This window comes from Macaca fascicularis, chromosome 1 (assembly GCF_037993035.2).
Source record: "Macaca fascicularis isolate 582-1 chromosome 1, T2T-MFA8v1.1".
NCBI lineage: Eukaryota > Metazoa > Chordata > Mammalia > Primates > Cercopithecidae > Macaca > Macaca fascicularis.
Window position 1 is genome coordinate 30,007,015 of NC_088375.1, and position 26,441 is coordinate 30,033,455.

Below are 26,441 nucleotides of genomic sequence, written 5' to 3' on the forward strand. Positions count from 1 at the left end.
ATAATATTGCTTAGTAATGTTGAGACTCTCAAATACAGTAATATTTCATTATCTCAAGTACGTTTGCTCAGTAAACTCAGCTACCAGAAACATCACTGCCAACTAGAAAGTGAGTAATACTACTATTAGTAATACTAAAATCTTTAAGACCCAAAATAGGAACTAGAGCTCCTGCAATTTAAACAGGCACTCACACTAAGCCTATTTACACTTGCTACAGAGAACTCTAAAGCCTTGCTTTTCTGATTTTTAGTGCTCTGCAAATTACAAGCATAATATAGAACAAACTGGAGAAAGTTATAAAGGCAATGAGAAGTGATAATATCCTGAAAGAAAAAGAAGAGGAAAATTATATGTGAGAAATAAAAATTCAAAAACCATCATTGTCTGAAACAATATACTTTATTAGTTCCTGAGTTCATTCTATGTAATTATCATATTATATTGGCTAAGATATGTGCAGTATGTTTCAGATGGCTTTCAAATAGTTTCATATTTCTTATTAGTATTAGAAGGAATGACTTCAGTTTTGAGAAAGATTTGCATATGAAAAAATATGTAATTTTCATTAAAACTACTAGAAAAATGAAAGGTGACAATGTTAAAATCATTACAGATCGTAACCACTTCTGCTGGCCTGTATGTGCATGAGCATGTGTGTAATGGCTCTTTCTCAGTGTCCTTGGAACAATGTTCTGCTAGATATTCTACTTGTTTCTTTACCTTTCTCTTTCTCTCTTTCTAGCCGGAGACCACCCCCATCACCAACTCGTCCCACTATAATCCGCCCACTAGAATCCTCCCTGTTAGACTAAATGAAGTGTCTGGCATGGCAATTAATCACTAATGAATTATGCGAAAGCAACATATGTGATAACCATTGCAGTAAATCATGAGTAGTCGCATGTGTGGACATCAGTAGGCAAGTAACCAGTTTTACTAATGCGTTCATCACTCATCTTCATTGCTCATGGTACGTCAAACCTTCAGGGTTTGACTTGAAAACTGCTGACCTTTAGCGGCTTTATATGTTGTGCTGACCAAGGTAGGTTTGTATAGCAGCCCTATACTTTGGGGATCATTTGCCTACCATGGCATATATTTGAAATTGCTTTGGACAAGTTTTCTAGGCTATCTACCAGGTAGCTCATGAAATATAATTATTCAAATATGAGAGAGTGGGCTTAGACCTAAGCCATACATATTTCTTTTCCCACATTCTGTTTAGGATGAGAGTAATTCTGTTGTCTACCTTGAATGCTACTACTTACTCCATAATTGCCTATTTAGCTCCTCTTTTCTTCCTTTTTATGTCATAAGACTGCTAGGAAGTGATTTTTTAAAATTAGGACTCCTTAAGAATAAACTTTTCCAGAAGCACGAGGTAGTTTGCAAAGGAAAAGTCTGCACTGTTTGCTCTGAAGAGCTTCTCCTCATTCCAATGTGTTTTGCTTCATGCTAGAAGCATATGCAACAGTGAATAAAAGCTTCTTTTTTTGTTAATCAGTCAATACATTTGGCTAATTAGTTTCAGAGTTCAAGGAAGAAGCAAAATATCACATCTCTAGAAGTGTTGGGAAAAATGTAATTTTTTTCTTTACTTATATTAACCTCATGGTGGATTACATTGAAGGCTGAGATGGATAATGTTTACTTTTCTATTTGCTCTAATTTTTGGCATAGCTAACTACACTTTGATACTAACTCCAGTTTTACTATTATTATTTTGGTTGGAGAAAAAAATCACTCTTTACATGCTAATTTGTAATCCTGATATGTAAGAATTTATCCTACCTTTGAAACAGGTTCAGTGTAACTTTGTATCCATTATAGGCTTTCTTAATAAATCTTGAGGCTATGGGATAATCACATTTAAAGAATGCTTCCTGAAATGAAGTCAGTAGAAGATGACATGGGATAAGAGCAGAGCTCACACTTTTACAGTTGTAGTATTTCAAAGTCCCTATCCAGGTCACTCCAGAAAAGGGTACTGAAACATCGAAATCTAAAGCAAATTTGCGATTTCTTAAGATTTCTAAAATTTACCAGAACAGTTTAGCCTGGGGGTTAATAGTTCAGTATTGAGGCTACATTTTGGACTACTTAGGACCAGATGATTCACATGTAGGAAACAGCCAGAAGCCAACTGGAATTTTTGTGTGCTAACTGTTCCCAGACAGCAGAGCAAGTATTCACTGAGTATGGGTGTCCCATGACACTATTTCATATTCTACAGAAGTAAATCAGGTTTCACCAACTGAAATGTCTCCCTTTGAAAGTAGCAAACATGATTTGTATGTTAACTTAACTTTCATTTCCTGTGTAGTTTATACCCAGAGCAGATACTCATAAAGTAAAAAGTTTTAACCATTATTAAAAAGAGAACTTGCTATGTTGAGTGGTGTTGTATTGACCTTCTTCTAAAGGCTTACAGCTAGCCCATTTATAATTGGTAAAAATCACAAAATACAAGATTTACCTAAAGGTCATTTCAACTTTTAAGGTTACAAGTGATTGTATAAAAACATCACAATCCTAAATCCTCTCGTATCTCACCCCAAACCCCAAGCTGGGGGAAAAAGTTAACTCTTTGTGAATGGAACCAATGTGCAAGATACATACTACATTTTAAAAATAGTGTCTCAGCTAAATGGAAAAAATGTTAAGCAAACATCCATAGTAAAACAAATAATCTTCAGTGAGATATTTTTATAAAACTTCTTGTTTTTAGGATTCCCTTTGCTTCTTCCTTTGAATTCTCTAAAATAGGCAGCTAACAGATTATATACTTCAGGGTTTGGCTTTGTGCTAAATGTGGTTTTGTGTTTTGCTGTATTTCAAATTTTTCCTTCTGTTAAAGGAAAATATTGTGAATAACCACTGGTGTGTTCTTAGATCAGCACAAACCATGTCAAAAAAAAATTGGAGATTTTTTTTTCCAATTTTCCTTCCACTGATGTTAGGCGGTAATAAACAATGGCATTTGTCATCTTTGGCATTTGCTTTTAGATTATAGTCCCACAGTTGCACCGCCCCAATTGTCTACCTTTGTGGGTACAGTTTTGTTCTTTACTCCTAAGTTATTTCTAATAGAACCCAGCCTACTCTAGAATTTCAGCAGTGACACTGGAGAATTTTAATTTGCTGCAGTGCTATGTCATATTATTAGTATGAATCTCATTTCCCAAAGGGTTTGTATTCTGCTAAAAGGAGATGCCAATGTTGAATGAAGTCTGAAACTCTAGGATGTGCATAGGTTGACGTGCAGCATGCACACCAAGCCTTAAGATGGGAATGTAGCTTAATGAGCTTTCTGTTTCCCATACCATTTCTAATCTTTTGTGTAATTTCCTCTTAACTGATTGCTCTGATATTGTAAACACAATAGATGTAGCTCTATCATGTCTAGCATAATTTAAAAATTCAGTGTTTTTAGGATTTGGGAAAATAAACTATAAATGTTTATTTGATAGGTAAATATAGTTTTATTGTCACATGCTAAATCTTGCATGCATAATGACTAATTAAAATAACCATTTACTCAATTATGGACAGATTATTGAAATAGTATTGATTCAGAACAAGTATATTGCATTTCTAAAAAAACATCTACCAAGGTTACTCGTCTGAATATTGCTTTTAGCCGTGTTTTATAACATAGACGAGAAGTAGGGTCTGTTTATTAGCAAATTTCCTATTTGTTCCAATACAAACTCACTTTATTCTAAAGTATATTAATGAAACCAGTTCCTGTGATGTAACTATAAGCCTTCTGGACTTAGAAGTAAAAAGTGGTCACATAGATTAATTTTGTGACTTTTTAGTATAGACTTCGTAGCCATAATTCTCAAATATGAAATGGGACCTAATACCAGTATGTGATACACACTGATGTTTTCTGTGTACAAACACATTTTCTATGCATGTGCCTCTGTGTATATGATATGGACCTAGTAAATATGTTTCTGTAAGTATGTGTATTTTATGTCCATTTGAGTAGGTAGGTTTAAAAATACTCGTTAAAATGCCACAAGCATGAGTGTGATTGTATGTGCATTGTGTGTATATATATAAATATATGTATATGTATGGTTGTAAATATCTATGTATACATGTACTTAGTACGTGTAGTATCAGGATATTTTTTAAACTGTGATAATACAACAGATAGCTTTGGATGATCTGCCATAACACGTGGTAACAATGGTTCATTTCTCATAACATATATGAAGGATACAACATTTTCTAACTCCAGATTGTTGTCATTTTGAGAGGTATAAAGCTCATAATTACCATGGCAACATGGTTATGTCCATAGTTGTCCATGGTTATGTCAACATTTATATCTGAATCCACAGCACTTCTATCTAAGAAGGAATTACCTTTGACAATATTTTTGGGGAAGAAGTAAAATCTGGAGACCGATCTTTAAGATCTCTAATTGGAATTATAAATTATTTTTGGGTTGCTGAGCTGAATCTTAAAAAGCTAAGTTGATATATATAATCATTTTTCCTCTATGGTAGAAGTAAAAAAAATAAAGGGACACAGCAACATTAAAGTAGTGGATTTTTCTGAGTAAATTTGCTGAAAATGTAAGGGAGAAGCTCTCTAATACTTGGAGGTAGGTCATCCCCTTTTTCAGGTAAACATTTTTCGTTTGGCAAATGGCATAATTATTTGAAAGTAACAGGAATCTCCTCAGAATGAAGAATAAAGCCTAATAGGCCTCTCACTGTTGAACGCATGAAAGAAGATAGTGTATGAGTCTGAAGCCATGAGTTTTGTATCATTTCAATTAGAAGACTACTAGCTGTGAGCTCAGAGGTTAATGTAAATGAATCTAGATGATTTTGGAGAAATGATTATTAGTTCACCAGATCACTCATTATACGTTCTAAAAAGCTCAAATGTGTCTTCTAGATACTCTTACTCATCCTGTCTAATTGGTATGTTTAAAATTATGTGGTGCTGTGTAGGTGAAACTTTAAGAATATTTTTGAAGCATATGTAATATATGCACTGCTATTTGTGTGTGTGTGTCTTTGTATATATGTAAGAGTGTGTGTATGTGTGAGAGCAAGAGAGAGGAAACTCAAAGAGGAGTGCTTGTCTTAAGACCTGTTCATACTGGTATATTGGTGAGACTTCTCACCTCTGGTCGGAAGTTTCACACATAGCTTAGCTCAAGTCATTAATCTCTTTTTAATTTTTACTCTTGAATTCCTTAAACTTCGCTCATTATGAAATGTTTTAAAATTATGACAAAAATTACTGTAACCTCTTGCCTTGTCTGCTACCAGTTTGTTAAAAATTATTCCCCCCAACCAGTAATTCCACCACTATTACTTGATTTGTGTTTTATTTCCTATGTAACAGCCTTTGTTTCGCTTGCTTGTCTAATTTTACTTTCCCTTTTTTGGGTCAAATTTTTCTTTTGCTTTTTTTGAAGAAGGAATATACAGAAGCAAAATCTTGTCTTCTCTGTTGATTCTTTAATTAACCTGAGCCGGATACTTTCCACTGTCTTCTTGGCACTTTCAGGATTTCTTAATGCTGATATATGGACTCTTAGAATGGAATTTTTGAAGAAAAATCTCAAAGCCTGTATCATTCTTGAAGGTCACATGTACCTATTGTGAAAATGTGAAGCTGTATTTCTGAAGCTGAAATAAATTATAACATTTGAAGGACCCCTTTTCCTCATTCTTGTATATATTTGAATCATGTCTATGCATTTCAGTAATACCTGAGACTTCTAAATACTCATAGCTCTTGTGATTAAACTGTCCCAGAGTTAACAAAGTAAAGAATGATAGCATTTTGTGTTTCTGTCATTAACTTGGAGAAAGATGGGATTGTTAAAGGGAACAAATTGGATAAATCAAAGGCAGGAGAGTGGGAGACATTGTGTTTCCGATTTGATGTCATTATTGGAATAGATTGAAGAACACAAACCTTAGCGGGAGGGTATGATGTGACAGTTGCCAAGAAGCACCATGACATTTTGCTGTTGAAAATGAAGCATTTATTTAAAAAATTCTGGGAAGTGGAAGGAGGAAAGATGGTGTGCCCAAATGTTAGGTCCACAGAAGGCATTTCTTATAGCAAATATTTGAGTGTCTGACCCAACAATTAGCCTCTGTTCTTTTGTTCACTGGGCATAGAGGAGAATTTGCCGAGTCTCGCTCTGTCGCCCAGGCTGGAGTGCAGTGGCGCGATCTCCGTTCACTGTAAGCTCCGCCTCCCGGGTTCACGCCATTCTCCTGCCTCAGCCTCCCGAGTAGCTGGGATTACAGGCGCCCGCCACCACGCGTGGCTAATTTTTTGTATTTTTAGTAGAGACGGGGTTTCACCTTGTTAGCCAGAATGGTCTCGATCTCTTGACCTCATGATCCGCCCACCTCGGCCTCCCAAAGTGCTGGGATTTAGGCGTGAGTCACCACGCCCGGTCCAGTTTCCCCAGTTTTACGAGAATGTATTCAGAAAATGAAAGAATGACACAACTTTGTCCTAATTTTGAGTTTCCAGAGAATAGAGGAAGACTCTCTATTACTAATAGAGTTTTGATGACAAGTCCCTTATCAATTGATATATTCCCAGATTGTGCCATCTAAATGCAGAAGACAAAAGGGGATAGGAGGAGAGAGATGTTGGTTTATTTTCTTTCTGCGATCAGGACATGCTTATTATGAAAAAATGAACTGGACAGATTGTTGTGTTAATTTACTGTTTCCTGTGGAATTTCTTTCTCACATCTATACATCTTCCATGAGTGGAACATCTATACCTTCAAAGGAAGCTTCTTACTGGAAGATTCTGGATGAGAATCATGCTGTGTACTTGTGTTCTGTTTATTTTAACTGCATGATTTTGAAGTATGTTAATAATATATTCAGAATAGTTTCTAAAGGTAATTTCCAAAAACAAACAAACGTATTGTAACTATTTCATTTGACCATTTTTCATTTGTGTTTTAAATAGCTCTGGCATTGGTGTAAACATATGCTCAATCTGTTTCCAAGATTTTTGTTTTTCTGATGGAACCTTTAAATTTCATATTGAGAAACGTGTTTGGTATTTGGGTTAGATTGACCTCATGCTTTGCTTCTAAGCACTTCAACACACACCTGGCATAGCCACTTTTCAGACCTGTTACTAGTATTTTTTTACATTTTGGCAGCCTAATACTTAGAATACATACAAGAGATATTGGCTAAAACTACAACCTTAATTCGAAATTTCTCAAAGTGCATTCCATGAGATCTTAATAAGTTTTACATACACATACACCAAGCATTTTTTGGCCAAATATGCTTGAGAAATAATGACTAAAAATCAAATGTTTCTTTATTGAAAGACTTCACAGAAGCCTTAAAATCAGACTACATTGTGACTCTCCAAAAAAAGAATAATGTCTACATACTTCTCAGACTTATTTGACCATCGAACATCTTACAGAACTAGTGTCCTGAGGCACATGCCTTAGGAAACTGCTTCAGTGGCTTTAAGCCAGAGGAAAACCATCGAGTGTGATTTCCTCAGTACAGACTCTCACTAACAAAAAGTTGGATGATAAAATCAAATCTACTACTCAGGAGGCTAAGGCAAGAGGATCAGTTCAGCCCAGGAGTTTGAGACCAGATTGGCAACATAGCAAGACCTCATCTCTTTAAAAAAAAAAAAAAAAAGTTTTATTTAGTTGGACATGGTGGCTCATGCCTGTAGTTCCAGCTACCAGGGAGGCTGAAGCAGGAGGATCACTTGAGCCCAGGAGTTTGAGACTGCAGTGAGCTATGATTGTGCCACTGCACTCCAGCCTCAGGAGCAGAATAGGACCCCACCATCTCTTAAAAAAAGAAAAAGACCAAATGTAAGAGCAACAAGAGCTCTCAACTAAGGGCAATTCATCTGGAGCTCTGGTACTTTGTCAAAGCAGTATCTGACTCTTAAGGAGGAAAGTCACATTGGAACAGGTGGCACAAAAGCAGTTTAGAGGCATACATGCATTGAGTCTTAATGACAGACTTACGTAGGATTCAGATAATTTTATACCTTACCTTTTCTCTCTGACTCTCCAAAAAAGAGATTCTTTAAATTACCTCCATTATATTATTGTGAAGGAAGGGATCCAGGTTGATTTAAGATTAATCATCAGAGAAGAATATTGAAGAATACCTATTCCTATTGCCTTTCTTTCCTCCCTTTCCCAAGCCTTCAGGCTCACTCACTGCTCTGGGTTATTCACTTACCTAAATGATGAGCAAAGAAAGCAAACAGAGCATTTTTTATGAGGTTTTTTTTTGTTTTTGTTTTTGTTTTTGTTTTTGTTTTGACAGAGTCTTGCTCTGTTGCCCAGGCTGCAATACAGTGGTGTGATCTTGGCTCACTGCAACCTCTGCCTCCCAAGTTCAAGTGATTATCATGCCTCAGCCTCCCCAGTAGCTAGGATTACAGGCACGTGCCACCATGCCCAGCTAATTTTTGCATTTTTAGTAGAGATGGCATTTCACCATGTTGGCCAGGCTGGTCTCGAACTCCTGACCTCAAGTCATCCGCCCACCTCAGCTTCCAAAAGTGTTGGGATTACAGGCATGAGCCACTGCACCTGTCCTTTATTGTGAGATTTTAACAGAAAAGAAAAAAGCTATAAGAAAGACTTTCTCAGAGATCTTGCCAGAGGAATGTCACCATAAGACCAAATTGCATCATTGACATAAAGCCAAAAAAAAGTGGGTAATTCATCATTCTTGTTAATAATTAAGCATTTTATATATAAATTACGCCCATGTTCCAGATACAGCTTTTGCAATCTCCTTTGCCTGTTTTGGCCAAAACATTCTGCTTTGAAGTTATTTTTCAAAATGCTTAAGAAAATATAACCTGAAATTAGAGTCTTGATTAGGTAAATTTGCTTATATGTTGACTACTAGGATGGTGAGCTTAAGAATTTGTTAGCAACTCAGTATTCCAATTTAGTACTGCAACTTTCATATGGGAGTGGCAATTGTATGAGGTACCTTTGTAGCTCTACATGTAAAAAGTCCAAATATTTGCATCACTTGCCTGTAAGCATTTCGGCACTGTATAAGTAATATAAAAATTATGCAAAAGAAAAAGCAAAAACCCCAACTGCCCATATCTTCAATAGAGCTCATTTTGACCCAGTAAATGGTATCATCATCAACAATGCTTTTTCAGCAATGAAAGGAAGGGTAGATACAGTAAAGTGAGGATGAAAAGAAAAAGCTGTCTGAGGATATAAATGTCCCTGATGTTTCAAGCAAACATTCTAGCTGTCAGTGGAATATATTCCAAGACATAAAGTTTCTGATCCTGTTTCTGGATCAGAACACCAAACTAGCTCAAACAGGAAAGTGTTTTGGCATATGCTAACAGAATGTCGCTTCAGCACTGTGGACTTGCTGTTCAGTTTAATGGCCCACCTCCCCACCCTGCTGAGGTCATTAAAGTGTTCTAAAGCCCCTTCAGAACTCAAAAATAGTTTCTGTTTTCTGGGCAGGTGATAAATCTCATTGAGCTCGACAGAAATTTAATTACACTTTCTTCATGAAAACACCAGGGATACCCATTACCTGGATCTCTAAAGCTAAAGCCTTGGAGACCCCCTAGCCCCCGCCCCAGCCCTGAAGTTGAAAGGTTAGGTACCAATAACAAGTTCTCCATCATTTAAATGGATGGGAGGCCTCTTTAGTGTAGTCAGCTTAAACTGGACTCAAGAAAAATTGATTTTGGACTTTGGGGAAGGTAAGATCATTTTTTACCCCTGCCCAGAAATAGACCAGTCAGTTTGGCTCCACTGACATCTCATAGAAAATGAAAAAGAAGTTTTTCTGTTTTTGTTTTTGTTTTTTTATAGACTTCATTGCTCCACTCACTGAAGTGTAACAAGAATAAGATGGAAGTGAGTATGTTGTTGAACACCTAGATAAGAAGTCCAAGAGAGGAGGGTCTTGAGATAACCTCACCATTCTACAGCTTGCTATAATGTTGAGTTCATTAATGGTTTGCTTAGAAAGGGGAAATTAAAGTGTAGACTTCTGCCAGAAACCAGAGGGAAAGCTTTATTTGGCCTGCTGTTTTCCTACTTACAAAGCTTTTCATTGCAATGTAGCATTTACTGTATTTTCTCTAGCTGCAAATCATCTCCCTGTTGAACACAAGAAAGGCTGATGGCAAGTGAAGCACAACTTGGACCCTCATTTCATTATCCATAGGTCTGATGAAATGCAAGCCAGCCTAGGGAAATGGAGAAAGATCTGGCAGACCAGATGTCATTTACCCTTGGCCCACTTCAGAATAAATCAGAATTACGGTTATAACTAGCTCTTAGACAGAGGGAAATCCTAGAAAATCCTGGGGTCGCCATGGACCAGACCTAGCCTCCTGGTTTCCCTAGGCCTGAATCCAGGCTATTACACACCAGGACTACTCACCTGGAGCAAATTCTTATTTACAAATCCTTTTTTTCTGAGATCAACCTCTGGCATTCTCTGCATTGTGATTACATTGTTCATTTGATCCCTTGACACCACCTTCTAATTTAACTCACTTAAAAAAAAAATTTCACCTGCCATTGGCTACGTCAACTCCCTCTCCCCCATGGAGATTTCACAACGTTCATTGAAATCTTTGGAAATAACTGAGTGTCACAAAATCAGGATTGAGAATCAAATACTCAAGTTATAAAGGTATTTGGCTTGGGGACTAGTCCCAGTTCTCCCGAATAAGAGTGCATGGATTTATCATTCCACGGTGCAAAATAAGAAGCTTTTTGAGTGAGCTCAAATTGCTCATACCTAGAACATTGCTAGTAGCCAGGAAAAGTCCTGGGAACTGCTAACTTAGCCATGTGATGTCCTTTCATTTCCTTTGCATGTCTGCGTGTTTTTGGGTGTGATTTGAATTTGACTTTTGTGAGCTATTTGTGCATGCTATTATTTGGGTTTATTTTATAATTTAAACATTGTTTTCTTCCTCTGCATCTGTGTCTTTCTTTTTGTTATTTTGTTTTGTTTTGTTTTTACTAGGCGGCCCCCTCCTGCAGTTCCAGGACGACCATCCTAACCCCCATCATTCATCTCCTTTTGTTTCCAACAACATGTCTATCCATGGTATTTAAAAGCTTTTCGTTTGCACTATATGTTGTATGTACATAAAAACTTTTATTTTTCATCCATGTCTATAATAAAAACAAAGTTTATTCTATATAAAAATGAAGTGTGTTCTGTTTCTCCTTTTAAAGAAGACCTAAATTTAAAAAAGAATTTGTTTCAACTAAAACAAGGTAAGGTGAATATATTATGTGTTCCTCTAAGCTGCTTAATTCAAAAGTTCTTAAAGCATTGTGATTTAAGATGGTCTTTTAGACTAATAATCTACCTTCAAGTGAAATTTCTGTCCAATAGAAGAATAAAAAGAAAAAGAAAAATTATGGATGTCTAGAAAAGACACAGAAGACTAAATAATTCCAATCCACCTCCAGGAATCCCATTTTTACTTATTATTGCACCAAAATATTTTTTCCTATTTTTATTGTTTTTCTAAACAGTCTTAGAGGAGATAAAATGTAAGATCATGGAAGAAACTGTAGAGCTAAAACACATAAACCTCATAAATTCTATATCGCAAATTCAAGGGAGAAAAACCATATCATTCAGAATAAAAGTACAAGGCAAGGACATGTTCCCACCTTGAGAAGAAAGACTCTTCATGATGTCAGTAAAACACTAGAAAAATGGAATCCATACAAGTTTGAAGGAAAAGGGAACTTTTTATTCCTCTATCCTCAAATCATAATTCTAACACTAAAATTTTAATCTATAATTTTTTAACAAGCATCCCAAAGATGTATCCAAATAAAATGTTTATTATTTAGGTAATATAGTACATTCCACCAAATATGTGATTGGAAGCCTTCCCAAGGGTTTAAGATTGAATTCAGAATTTTATTTTTTGAAAATTTGTGTGGCCTAAAATAGAACTTAAAAGTAGTCCTTCTCAAATGAGATCAGTTCTGAATGTGCTCCCCTTCAGCATATTAAGATAGAAAACTACGTGACAAGAGAGTCAAAAAAATCATTCATCAGTTCTATTTACTTCTCATCTGACCTAGGCAAGCCCTGGCAAAGGAGGTGTTAGGAAGATGTAGGCAGGAACCCTCAATTGTAAAAGGGAGAGTCCTCATTAGTAATGCTCTTTCTTTGGACCACAATTCTTTTTTAAGGACTGAATTCCCCACTTGAAAATGAAAAATCAGTTTCTTGGTTTAAAATTTTCATATGGCATGTTATATTATTTTAATTGTATCCCCGGTCCAGTGACCACCATTTAAAATCACTGGTAACTAAGAAAGTTCAAAGGCTCCAGACCAAGGCATCAACTGAAGCTCATGTATAGCAGAAAGGAATTGAGTTGACGCAAAATAGCACACAGCATGCAGTCTTTTGTCCTTTCCTTCCCCTCCAGTCCAGGCATTTGATTTTTAAGTCAATATTCTTACTGGATAGCATTCTTCATCCCAATAGACAAAAATGTACCTAGATGATTTCATACCTTCTCCCCAAATAAAAACAGAAGTTGTCAAAGACAAGGTTTTCTTCAATTCATTTTTTTAAAGTGTTTGGTACTTTCTACTTTGTCTTAAACATGGACTTATTTTTATATGCAGTGTTACACAGTTTAGATGTTCAAAACTTAAATTGACCTGATGAACGATGAGAAGGAAAAACTCCAGTCATAACAGAATGAAATGACAACCTTACTCAGTTTTCCTTAACAAAGAAGTGTGTTCCCCTCCTTACATTCTACAGGCCAGAAAAAAGAGGGTAGGGGAAGAGGATAGGGGGACAGCCTGGAGTAAAATTAAATTATGCTAAGATTTGTTAATATGTACTTAGTAAATAGTATTTCTGTGTTTCATAATGTACCCTTCCCCAACTCTTCTTACCCCCACCTCCACCCCACTATGTTTAACAGAGTTGAAAAATTACTCCCTTTTTCAGAGTTGATCATAACTCAGGAGTCAGGAAAAGTCAAACTATTGTGCCTTTAGTAAACATAACATTCCATATACATTTTCATTCCTTTATTTATGCATCAAACGTTTCTTGAATTCATGATAATGTCCTAGACCCTGGGAGTACCAGAGAAGTAACAGAATAAAAGTAGCTTACAAAATAGCTAAATAAGCAATTACAATGTAGTGCTATAAAAAGAGAAAAATTTGGTCGTTTTTCCAGGTAGAACTGTTCTGACTTCAGTACTGAAGCAGCTATTTGAGTTTTAGTATCCTGTTATCAACTTTACCCGACACATGCTAATGTTCCAGAACATGGTGACTTTGACTTCTAACAAAGAAAGGAATACTAGAACTCATTTCAGCCAATCAGAAACCGAATTTTTCATTCTGAATGGAATTATATGATTCAGGATCTAAATCACACGGGTGTTGGTAGAGAAAGAGGCATACTGGTATTGAAACTTTAAACTGGCCTGTTTACTTTGTCTCTTAACAAAAACACTTTGGATTCAGGTTCTCCACAGCAGTCTTCCACTGGCCACAGTGAGGGGAGCTAGGTTTCCCCAGTCTCCAGCTACAAAAACTCAGAACATCTAAAGATCTGAAAGATGGAAAAAAGAGAACTAAAGGTAGGAAAAAAAAAATGAAACTTCCAATTCTTTCCTTATAGGGTTCCCCTGAAAATGTTTGTATGCCTTGGAGGTCACATAAACATTGAGGGGTGTTTCAACAGACAGCCTAGAAGTTGAAAGCCAAAAGGAAGTAAGGTAATAACATCTGATGTTCAGTTACAGGTGCAGATACTTTTAATGGGTTTGGAGCATGATACATTTCAATGCTCTTTATCCTATAGTTAGAAAAAAAATGTTGTACTTGCCAACATCTTTAATATAACTCAGCATTAAGTATGATTTTTTTTTAATCCTCAGAAAATTGATACCAGATTCTTTAGTCTAGTTCCCTGAGATTCAGAAGTAAACCTTTTCAACTGTGAATGCATTTTAAAACAATGAAATTCATTCACAGGAATTTAAGATTGCTGAGAAAGAAAAAAAAAAAAAACTTGTGTAGACTTTTATAATTACTAGGGTCTAAATCTGAATAAATCATATTGAGCTTATGACACTGTACCACTATATGTTTCCTATTTAAAGGGATATACTAGCTGTCTCTATTACCATAGTACAGGTGCACTTATGATAGGGTTACATCTCAATAAACCACCACAGGTTGAAAATATTGTAAGTCAAAAATGCATTCAATACCCTGATGAACCCATGATAAAGTTAAAAAATCATAAGTTGGGGAGGATGCAGAGCAAGATGGCCAAACAGAAGCCTCCACTGATTGTTCTCCATGAACGAACACCAAATTTAACAAGTATCTAAACAAAAAAGCACCTTCATAAGAACCAAAAATCAGCGATCACAAAGTGACCACAGTACCTGGTTTTAACTTCGTGTTGCTGAAAGAAGTACTGAAAAAGGTAAGAAAGACAATCTTGAATTGCTGACACCACCCTTCCCCCATCCCCTGGCAGCAGCCACATAGTGTGGAGAGAAAATCTGTGCACTTGGAGGGAGGGCACAGCGATTGTGGGACTCTAGAATTCCACGCTGCCAACACTGGGCAGAACTTAGCTGTTGCCAATGGAGGGACCATTTAGACCACCCCTAGCCAGAGGAGAATTGCCCATCCCAGGTTTCAGAAACTGAGTTTCGACTACCTCCACCACCATGGGCTAAAGTGCTCTGAGGTCCTAAATAAACTTGAAAGCCTGTCTGGGCCACAACAACTGCAATACCCAGGCAAGTCCTAGTGCTCTGCTGGGCTCTGAGCCAGTGGACTGGGGATCACACGATCTAGTAAGACACCAGCCAGGATGGTTAAGTAAGTGCTTACATCACCCCTCCCCCAACCCAAGGCAACACAGCTTATGGCTCCAAAAGGGACTCCTTCCTTTGCTTGAGGAGAGAAGAGGGAAGAGTGAAAAGGAGTTTGTCTTGCAATTTGGATACCAGTTCAGCCAGAGTAGGATAGGGTACTGGGCAAAATCCTGAGCACACATTGTAGGCCCTAGCTCTTGGATGACATTTCTAGATATACCCTGGGCCAGAAGGGAACCCACTGCCTTGAAGGGAAGGACCCAGTCTTGGCAGATTTCATCACATGCTGAATAAAGAGCCTTTGGACCCTGGAAAATCAGTAGCAGTAGCCAAGTAGTACATACCATGGGCCTCAGGTGAGACTCCAAAATGCACTGGCTTCAGATGTGACCCAGCACATTCACAGGTCTGATGGCTATGAGGAGAGACCACTTCTCCTTGAGAAAAGCAGAGGGAAGAATAAAGGGGACTCTGTCTTGCGCTTAGGTACCAGCTCAGCCACGGTGGGAAAGAGCACCAAGCCAGCTCTTTGGGTCCCTGATTCTAGTCTTTGTCTCTTGGATGGCATCTCCGGACCTATTCTGGGCCAGAGAGGAGCCCACTGCCCTAAAGCATAAGTCACTTTCCTGGCAACATCCAACACATTCTGGCAGAAGAGCCCTTGGGCCTTAAGTGAACATTGGCAGTACCCCAGCAGTACTCCTCATGGGCCTGTGGTGGTGGTGAACATGAGGAAAAACTCCTTTGCCTGGGGAAGGGCAGGAAAGGGTGGGAAGGACTTCGGTGGTTTGGGTGCCAGGTCAGCCACAGTAGAATACAACATCAGGTAGATTTCTAAAGTTTCCAACTCCAGGCCCTGACTCCCAGACAGCATCTCTGGATTCACTTTGAGCCCCTAAAGGAAAGGACACAGCCTTGCTGGTTTTGCCACGTGCTGATTGTAGAGCCCTAGAACCTTGAGCGAACATAGATAGTAGCCAGGTAATAGTTACAGTGGGCCTTGGGCAAGACCCAGTGCTATGCTGGCTTCAGGTCTGACCCAGGGCAGTCCCAGTAGTGGTGGCCACAGGGGTGCTTGTGTCACCCCTCCCCTATCTCCAGTCAGCTCAGCACAGAAAGAGAGACTCTGTTTCTTTGGGAAAAAGTAAAGGATGAGAACAAGAGTCTCTGCCTGGTAATCCAGAGAATTATTCTGGATATTATCTAGGACCACCAAGGTGGTACCTCTATGAGTCTGCAAGAGCCACAGCGTTACTGGGCTTGGGGTACCCCTTAATGCAGATATGGCTGCAGTGGCCAAAAACTTAGATCATAACACCCAAGTCCCTTCAAATACCTGGAAAACATTCCCAAGAAGGACACATACAAACAAGCCCAGACCAGACACTGACAAGCATCCACAAGCACAAGACCATCCAGGAAAACATGACCTTACCAAACAAACTAAATAAGGCATCAGTGACCAATACTGAAGAGATAGAAGTATGTGACCTTTCAGACAAGGGATTCAAAAATAGCTGTTTTGAGGAAATTCAAAAAATTTCAAGATAACACAGAAAGGGAGTATTCAGAATTCTATCAAATAAATTTAACAAAGAAATTGAAATAATTAAAAAGAATCAAGCAGAAATTCTGGAGTTGAAAAATGCCATTGACATACTGAAGGATGCATCCATCAGAGGCTCTTAGCAGAACTGATCAAGCAGAAGAAAGAATCAGTGAGCCTGAAGCCAGGCTGTTTGAAAATACACAGAGGAGACAAAAAAATAATTCCAAGTTGAACCATTGTATGTCAGGGACCATCTGTATATATTTTTGTTATTGTTTTTGATGCTACAAGTTACTATTGAATCTAAATACTGTCAACATATTAAGATCAGACTAGGTGGCAGGCTATTGGATGAGTCAACACTATAAACTCCTACTTGCATACTTGGTTTATAATCAAATCAAATTTTATCGTACATTATGTCATATCCCAATTTTCAGCCCCAGTTCACATCTTCAATAAACCTCACGAACATGAGCCATGAGCAGATAATAAGGAAAGCCTAAGGAAGCCCCAGAAGACCAAAGAGACTTTGCAAGGCAGTAACCAAGAAGTTAGTGATGTGGGTTCTGCCTCTCAGAATAGCTACTGACAAAGTATTTTGATGTTCCACATAACATTATCAAAAAATTAGCCTTTCAGGCTGTAAGGAGTTATATCCCCTTCTTTTTTTTTTTTTGGTTTGGTTTTATTTTGTTTTTTGAGATGGAGTTTCACTCTGTGACCCAGGCTGGAGTGCAGTGGCATGATCCCGGCTCACTGCCACCTCCGCCTCCCAGGTTCAAGCAATTCTCATGCCTCAGCCTCCAGAGTAGCTGGGAATACAGACGCCTGCCACCACACCTGGCTAATTTTTGTATTTTTAGTAGAGATGGGGTTTCACAATGTGGGCCAGGCTGGTCTTTAAACTCCTGACCTCAAGTGATCTGCCCACCTCAGTTTCCCAAAGTGCTGAGTTTACAGGTGTGAGCCACTGTGCCTGGTCTCCTTGTTCTTATCTCTGAGGGTACATTCAGAAGGCAATGGAGAGCAAGTTAGAGCCAAAGAGATGGTTCCTTCTGCCTCTTTTTTTTTCTTTTAAAGACAAAAATATTCTCAGCTACATCCACAAAATCCGCTCAATGCCTTAAAGATCTTTTTTATTTTGCAACTTAAAAACAGTGTGAGGCCCACAGTGTTCTCATTAACCAGTCCAAATGTCACTCGGGCCCGGCACAAGGCCACAGGGCCAGCCTGGAGTGGCAAGCAGTGAGCCAATAGAGCTTGTAAAGTAGAAGCAGCTCCTCTTGAGCCACGTTTCACGGGAACCTGAGGGACCTCAGCATTAGTAAAATCAATTTGTTCTATCATCCTAATAGTATTATGGTCAAAGAATTACAGAGCTAGTCTGTTTAAGACAGAAGACCTTAGGCTCATACTGTATGTTACTTGATTCTCAATGCCAGTTGGTACCATTTGGTGGCAGAAAAGGCCATTTGTCTTTCTAAGCCCTTTCCTTGGGTACTTTTACCCCTGCATTACGTGATGGGCATAAGGAGGCAGCAACAAATACTGTTGCCAGACTTGTGGTGCTGAGCACATGCCAACCAACTGGGAAATGGCTGCTTCCTGACTACGCCACTGGGGAAATTATCTCATTAATCATAGTAATATACCTGAGGGAAAATGGTGTTTTAATTTTTCGATGATAGTTATTGTTTTCCAAGTTAAACAACCAACACTGATGGCATCTGTGAGTTACAAAAGGAAAACTAAAGCAGAAAGTATAGGCATGGTCTAAGCTAGCACACCCAACAAGCCTTCAGCTGTTTCTAATCTGCCTTTCCCCTGCAGCTAAGCTCTCCTGAGCACTCTTGGTGGCCAAAGGAGTATACCTTATCAGACCCGACCTTCCACAGAATGTTGGTCAAACTCTGGCTGTCACCTAAGCTCTGATCACTTTGCCCAAAATCAAAATTTTTAGAGCACTACAATGACACTGCTCGCTAGTAGAAGTTTGCACTGTTCTGAGGAAGTTTGTGACATTATCCCCAAAAGGTCCTTGTCAAAATTCACATCACCCAGAGAATTAGCACATTAATCCTGTTAGTTAGCAATAATATGCTCATGAGGATGTGAAAAGGCCTACACTCTGAGAACACATCTCCTTCAAGGTGAAGAGGAAGCCCCCAAAATTCACCCCTCTGTACCCACCCCTCACACTCACTACTATTATCTGCCTTACACTTACTGGGACTTATATCATTAAGCTTTTATCCCAGCCTGTGTCAATCATCCAAGAACCCCTAGACTTCTAGGCCACTCTCCACACTAATTTCCATGCAGTTCTGTATGTTCCTATTTTTTTCCCATCTCTCCCAAACTTCTGTAACCCTTCCACTGTCTCCTCTATAATTCACTGCCCATGATCAACAAAATTCCCTATATCTTCAACCTATTCTCTGGATATGCACTTCACAATCTTGCTCTAACAAACCAGAGTTTCTCTAAAAGCACTGCCTCCCCTGCATCCTTTTCAAAAGGTGGCAGTTTGTCTCCCATAGCCCTCACACTGCTAAGCCTGAAGTGGGGTAGTTATCCTCATTTTTTGTTTTGTTTTCAGATCATTCTTCCTTCCTCCTCCCTAAAACCCCCAGCTTTGAACCTCATGGCATCAGATTATAGCACTACCTATATGTCCCTACGTGTTGCTTTTAACTACCAATGCCCAATTCATTCTCGCTTATTTCTTGATGATTTTAGCTACTGTTTCAATGTCACTCCCTCCAGTGATACTCCTGTTTTAATTCTTGGGGATTTTCATATGCTTGTTGGTAATCCACCCCCACCCTGCCTCTCATTTTCTTGACTTCACTCTTCCAACGATCTTTTTTTTCCTTCTACTTGAGTGCTAAGTAGTGAGACCTTGCAATGATCTTGCTCTCCACTCTATCTCAGCTACTTATTTCCAAAATTAAAACCTTGTCTTTCCCCACTCTCTCTTCTCTATATCCTATCTTTCTAGCCTACTTCTATTGTTTTAATCTCTTGGATCTCCAATCTATTAACCTTTATGCTGTCCCTCAGCCCTCTATCCTTCACCCTTCTTAAGGTTCACTCTCCTTACCCAACTTAAATTCCATGGTCAATCATTATCATCATGCCTATGCATATATACCTGTCTCCCTTGCCCTTCTCTCAATTTGTTAAAACCACCATTCTAGGTAAATCTAACTCTCTACCTACTCTGGTTTGCACCCATGTAACTGTACATGGTCTGGAAAGCACACACACAAGCAAAGAACAAAGCCAGGATAACTGGTTTCACCTTAAATTAATCACCACCATACTCAAGTGATCCCTTAATACTGTCAAGCAATTATACTAAGTATCCCTAGTTCATTCACTCTCCCACTGTCCTAAGTTGTTTCACACATTTTCTCTCACTCTGCCATCCTCAATCTCAGCTGAGTCACTGTCTCCAACTTCCCTGAGAAAATTGAAGCAATCAGAAAAGAACTCCCCAAGAATCTCATCACCTCATCTACCCATTTACTAATGCTGGTATTCATCTATACTCTGTCCTCCCACTTGTTCCCATAGATCAACCATCCCTGCCCTTGTCAAAAGCCAGGCTTTGCACTTGTGCACTTACGTATTCCAGAATATATCCCCAGCAATTCTTCCCTCTCACACCATCAACTATCAGCTCTCTACCATTTCATTTCAATCAAGGTACAAACATGCTATCATTTTTTGGTCTTCACTTTCCCTTTTAGTTTCTGTCCTATTTCCTGGCTCCCCTTTGAAGCAAAACTATAAAGTTGTCTGTACTTGCTGCTGAATTTCTCTTCTATTCTCTCTTAAACCCACACCAAACAGGTTTTTATTCCCAGCACTCCAACAAAAACCTGCTCTTTTAAATGTAAAGGTCAATTTTCAGCTGTCTTACTTGCTTTATCATGTTTTTATCTGATCACATTTTATCTGATCACCCACTCTCTCTGGAGACACATTCAATGCTTGGTTTCCAGGACACAGAACTCTCTTGATTTTCCCCTTGCCTCAGTGGTTTTGCTGTCAAGATCTCTTTGCTGCTTCTTCTCAACATTTTACTTTGGAGTTCTTGGTTCTCTTCTCTGTCTATACCCATTTCCTTGGTGATCTCATTCAGTCTCACAGCATTAAATATCATTTATATTGCCAACACATCTCAAATTTATATTGAATTTCATACATCTCTCTCAAACTCCAAGGTCATATTTCCTATATTCCCTACTCAGGGAATATAAATGTCTTCAAGACATTTCCTACCCCACATGCACCTAACTAAACTCCTAATCTTCCTCCCAAAAATCTCCAGTTACCGTTCCTCTGCCCCCATCTCAATTAACGGCATATCCATATTTCAGTTTGTTCAGGGGAAAAACCTTAATTTATAACTCTTTTCTTTCTTTCACACCCTACATCTAATACATCAGGTAGCCCCACTGGCTTTACTTTCAAATTATATCTAGAACGTGACTACTTTCTGCCACTTCCTCTGCCATCCTCTGTTTTGAGCCACCATTATCCCTTGCTTGGATTACTGCAAAATCCTCCTAATACTTCTTCCTGTGTCTACTCTTGCCCTACAGCAACCAGAACGAGCCTTTCAAAATATGTATCTTCTTTTTCTCCGTGACCCTCCAATGGCTCCCATCTCACAGTAAAAGCCTAAGCTTTTAATAGCTTACAATCTCATACATAATCTAGCTTCCCACATTACCTCTATGACCTCATCTTCTGTTGCTCACTCCACTTCAGCCACTCCTTGCTATTCCCCACGCACACCAGGTTTTGTAGCAGCTCTTCCCTCTGACTGGGATGCTCTTCCCCAGGGAATCTGAATTATTCCCTCACTTCCTTCAAGTCTTTGGTAAAATGTTACCTTTCCCATGAGACCTACTCTGACCTCTTTATTTAATGCTATGCCACTTTTTTTCTTTTTTCCATAGCACTTACTGTCTTCCATTTATGTTTATTATCTGTCTCCTCCTGCTATAATGTAAGCTCTACGAGGTCAAGAACCTTTGTCCTTTTTATTTATAGATATATTCCAAGCATGCAGAATGGTATTTGTCATACAGTAAGTGCTCAAAAAATATTTATTGTCAATAAATTCCTGATGCCACACATTATAAAATCTGAACAGTAGAAGGTGAGTAGAGGGAGGCCTATGTAGACACGAAATATTTTGTTGGATTTTGGGGAATATTGTTGGATATTGGGGGAAGAGAATAAGAGATAAAGGGAATGATGAGGGATTTGACAAAGCATTAAAAGCAACTGCCTACCATTATCCTTTAGTCCTGGGTGCCATTCAGGCACAAGCACAGGCTTTGTGTAATAAAAGCAAACTATTAGCGCAAGTTGGCTACATAGCCTTAGGTAATACTTAACCCACTCTGAGTCTCAGTCTCTTCAACTGTGAAATTGAAATAAAACCTCTTACAGGATGGTTGTAAGACGTAAATTCAAATACACACACACAAACACACACACACACACACACACACACACAACATGCATAGCACATTACCTAGCATGGATTGGGTGCCCTAAAATACAGGTGCTATTATTTATCAAACCCCAGTATGCCATTTACCTCCTGAATTTATGGAGACCTCAGATTCATTAATTCAGATGTAGTTATTTCACAAACCACAATTCAGCAAGAATTTCGACTCTAATTGCATCTTATTATAAAAAGGGAAATCAATAACTTCCACAAGATGGCACTGTGTTCCAGCCCTGTTTCCTTAAATACACTGGGTTTGAAATTTTGTATAGCTGTGTAACTGATGCCCTCTGCTGACTTGTTTTCTTTTTCTTGTCCTTGAGCCTTTGGCTTAGAGGATGTAAATGATGGCTTGATATGCATCCTCTATATGCTTAGTATGAATTATCAAATCCACAATGTAACCCAGCTGCCCAAAGTATTTCTCAAAAGTTTACTGACACCAATACAATCTCCACACAGAACACCAGGCATGTTGCTACAGCCAGATGCACATGCCTTCTAGTTACATGCCAGTCATAAATCAGCTGCATCATGCCACAAAATAAAGTGCACCTGTCATCCTACAGCTCTACTTCTTCTTAATCCTTTCCATGCCAACTTTAATCCTTGGCACCATTTTGGAAGGGTGAGCAAAGTTGCCTCCCCATTCCTCTCTCCTTGATCTCACTTGCCACACCACCCTCCAACCTTACCTGTAACTTAGAGTGATAAGAAACAAAGCTGGGAGAAAGGGGTGAAGAGGGAGAAGGGCAGACAGTGTCTTATGCTGGCAAGTATTTGGCAGGTTGGGATTTAATTCCAATGCTACTGTAAACTTTTCCTCCTCACCTTCCCCCTTTCCCACACACACCACAGTATTCTCTAAAACTCTAAATCATTCATATTCTACTTGCACTCTTTCAGTGTGATTCAAATATAAGACAGTGACTAGGTCACTGAATTTGAGTGATGAGTAACTTCCCAGACAACCATCATACTACTTTATACCAATTGTTTTCTAGGCCTGAATCCCTGTGCCAGCAGCCACCAAAGAGGCATGCCACATTTGAGCCTTATCATCCTTCTGATGGCAGCAGTTAAGGGCTCTGGATTGCTTGACATTTTCTCAACAGAACATTTAATGAATTTTTTTATTTGCAATTTTTCTTAAACCTTTATTTATTTATTTATTTTTGAGACAGGGTCTTGCTCTGTTGCCTATGCTGGAGTGCAGTGATGTGAATATAGCTCACTGCAGTCTCAACCTCCTGGGCTCAAGATCCGCCTGCCTTAGCTTCTCATGCAGCCGGGACCACAGGCACTCACCACCACCTCCAGTTAATTTTTTAAAATTTTTATAGAGAAGTGGGTCTCATTTTGTTGCCCAGGCTGGTCTCAAACTGCTGGGCTCAAGCAATTTTCCCACCTCAGCCTCCCAAAGTGCTGAGATTGCAGGTGTGAGCCATTGCACCCAGCCAGGCACAGCATTTTTTACAAACTGAAGGTTTGTGGCAACCTTGTGTTAACCAAGTCTGTCAGTGCATTGTTCCAATTGGCATGTGCTCACTTCGTGTTCCTGTGTCACATTTTGGTAATTCTGATAATATTTCAAACTTTATTATCACATCTGTTATGCTGATCTGTGATCAGTGATCTTTGATGTTACCATTGTAATTGTTTTGGGGTACCACAAATTATACCCATATAAGAGGGCAAACTTAATGGATAAATGTGTGTGTTCTGACAGCCCCACTGACCAGCTGTTCTCTGTCTTTCTTCCTCTTCTTGGGCCTCCCTATTTCCTGAGACACAACAGTATCAAAATTAAGCCAATTAATTACCCTGAAATGGCTTGTAACTGTTCAAGCAAAAGGAATAGTCGCACATCTCTCGTTTTACATCAAAAGTAAAAATGATTAAGCTTAGTGAAGAAGGCATGTCAAAAGCCGAGACAGGTTGAAAGCCAGGCCGCTTGTCACAAACAGTTAGCCAAGATGTGAATGCAAATAAAAAGTTATTGAAGGAAATTAAAAGTGGTACTCCCATGATACAAAACTAAAACAGCCTTATTGTTAATACAGATAAAGTACTAGTGGTCTGTGTAAAAGACTAAAGGAGTCACAACATTCCCTTAGGCCAACGCATAATCCACAACAAGGCCCTAACTCTCCTCAATTTAACAAAGGCTGAGGGAGGAGAGGAAGTTGCAGAAGAAAAGTTTGAAACTAAGAGAGGTTGATTCATGAGGTTTAAGGAAAGCAGCCATCTCTGTGACATAAAAGTGCAAACTGAAGCAGCAAGTACTGATATAGAAGCTGCAAATTATCCAGAAGATCTAGCTAAGAACATTGATGCAGGCTTCCATTCCAAGATGGCCAAATAGGAATAGCTCCAGTCTCAGCTCCCAGAGTGATCGATGCAGAAGACAGGTGATTTCTGCATTTCCAACTGAGGTATCTGGTTCATCTCACTGGGCCTGGTTGTACAGTGGGTACAGCCCATGCAGGGCGAGTCGAAGCAGGGCAGGGCATCGCCTCACCCGGGAAGCACAAGAAGTTTGGGAATTTCCCTTTCCTAGCCAAGGGAAATCATGACAGACTATACCTGGAAAAACAGGACACTCCTGCCCCAAGTACTGTGCTTTTCCCAAGGTCTTAGTAACTCGCAGACAAGGAGATTCTTTCCCGTGCCTGGCTTGGCGGGTCCCACGCCCAAGGAGCCTTGCTCACTGCTAGCGCAGCAGACTGAGATTGAACTGTGAGGCAGCAGCCTGGCTCGGGGAAGGGCGTCCGCCATTGCTGAGGCTTGAGTAGGTAAACAAAGCGACCGGAAAGCTCAAACAGGGTGGAGGACACTGCAGTGCAGCAAGGCCTACTGCCTCTGTAGACTCCACCTCTGTGGGCAGGACATAGCTGAACAAAAGCCAGCAGACAACTTCTGCAAGCTTAATCGTTCCTGTCTGACAGCTCTGAAGAGAGTAGTGGTTCTTCCAGCACAGCATTTGAGCTCTGAGAATGGACAGACTGCCTCCTCAGGTGGGTCCCTGACCCCTGTGTAGCCTAACTGGGAGACACCTCATACAGGTGGGTGCATCTCTGGGAAAAAGATTTCAGAGGATCAGGCAGCAATATTTACTGTTCTGCAGTATTTGCTGTTCTGCAGCCTCCACTGGTGATACCCAAGCAAACAGGGTCTGGAGTGGACCTCCAGCAAACTCTAATAGACCTGCAGCTGAGGGACCTAACTGTTAGAAGGAAAACTAACAAACAAAAAGGAATAGCATCAACATCAACTAAAGGACATCTACACCAAAACCCCATCTGTAGTTCACCAACATCAAACACCAAAGGTAAATAAAACCACAAACATGGGGAGGAACCAGAGCAGATAAGCTGAAAATTCTAAAAACCAGAGCACCTCTACTCCTCCAAAGGATTGCAGCTCCTTGCCAGCAATGGAACAAAGATGAAGAGAATGACTCTGATGAGTTGACAGAAGTAGGCTTCAGAAGGTCGGTAATAACAAACTTCTCCAAGCTAAAGAAGCATGTTCTAACCAATCGCAAGGAAGCTAAAAACCTTGAAAAGAGGTTACAGGAGTGGCTAACTAGAATAAACAGTGTAGAGAAGACCTTAAATGACCTGCTGGAGCTGAAAACCATGGCACGAGAACTACGTGATGCATGCACAAGCTTCAATAGCCAATTCGATCAAGTGGAAGAAAGGGTATCAGTGACTGAACATCAAATTAATGAAATAAAGCAAGAAGACAAGTTTAGAGAAAAAAGAGTAAAAAGAAATGAACAAAGCCTCCAAGAAATATGGGGCTATGTGAAAAGACCAAATCTGTGTTTGACTGGTATAACTGAAAGTGATGGGGAGAATGGAACCAAGTTGGAAAACACTCTTCAGGATATTATCCAGGAGAACTTCCCCAACCTAGCAAGGCAGGCCAACATTCAAATTCAGGAAACACAGAGAACACCACAAAGATACTCTTTGAGAAGAGCAACCCCAAGACACATAATTGTCAGATTCACCAATGTTGAAATGAAGGAAAAAATGTTCAGGGCAGCCAGACAGAAAGGTTGGGTTACCCACAAAGGGAAGTGCATCAGACTAACAGCAGATCTCTCAGTAGAAACCCTACAAGCCAGAAGAGAGTGGGGGTCAATATTCAACATTCTTAAAGAAAAGAATTTTCAACTCAGAATTTCATATCCAGCCAAACTAAGATTCATAAGTGAAGGAGAAATAAAATCCTTTACAGACAAGCAAATGCTGACAGATTTAATCACCACCAGTGTTACAAGAGCTGCTGAAGGATGCACTAAACATGGAAAGGAACAACCGGTACCAGTCACTGCAAAAACATGCCAAATTGTAAAGACCATCGATGCTAGGAAGAAACTGCATCAACTAACTGGCAAAATATCCAGCTAAC

At 39.2% G+C, this 26,441-nt stretch overlaps 2 protein-coding genes across 16 annotated transcripts in view; one reads left to right on the top strand and one right to left on the bottom strand.

Annotated features, from left to right (window-relative positions):
- DNM3 (dynamin 3) overlaps positions 1 to 11,237 on the top strand; it is a 562,992-nt gene extending 551,755 nt beyond the window's left edge. For 11 of the 15 annotated variants that reach the window (XR_012422743.1, XR_012422754.1, XM_005539999.4 and 8 more), the window contains one exon: positions 746 to 5,693. Coding sequence is in view for 12 of the 15 variants with exons in the window: in XM_005539999.4 (XP_005540056.1) it covers positions 746 to 815 (70 nt within the window). In the remaining 3 variants the exon portion in view is untranslated. Of the gene's footprint in view, positions 1 to 745; positions 5,694 to 11,051 lie in introns of those variants that run through there. The other 4 variants (XR_012422750.1, XM_045396821.2, XM_074012175.1 and 1 more) reach the window with 1 other exon arrangement.
- The window catches only part of PIGC (phosphatidylinositol glycan anchor biosynthesis class C), a 56,884-nt gene that overhangs the window by 19,959 nt on the left and 10,484 nt on the right, over positions 1 to 26,441 (bottom strand). The gene's annotated exons all lie outside the window — the stretch shown is intronic.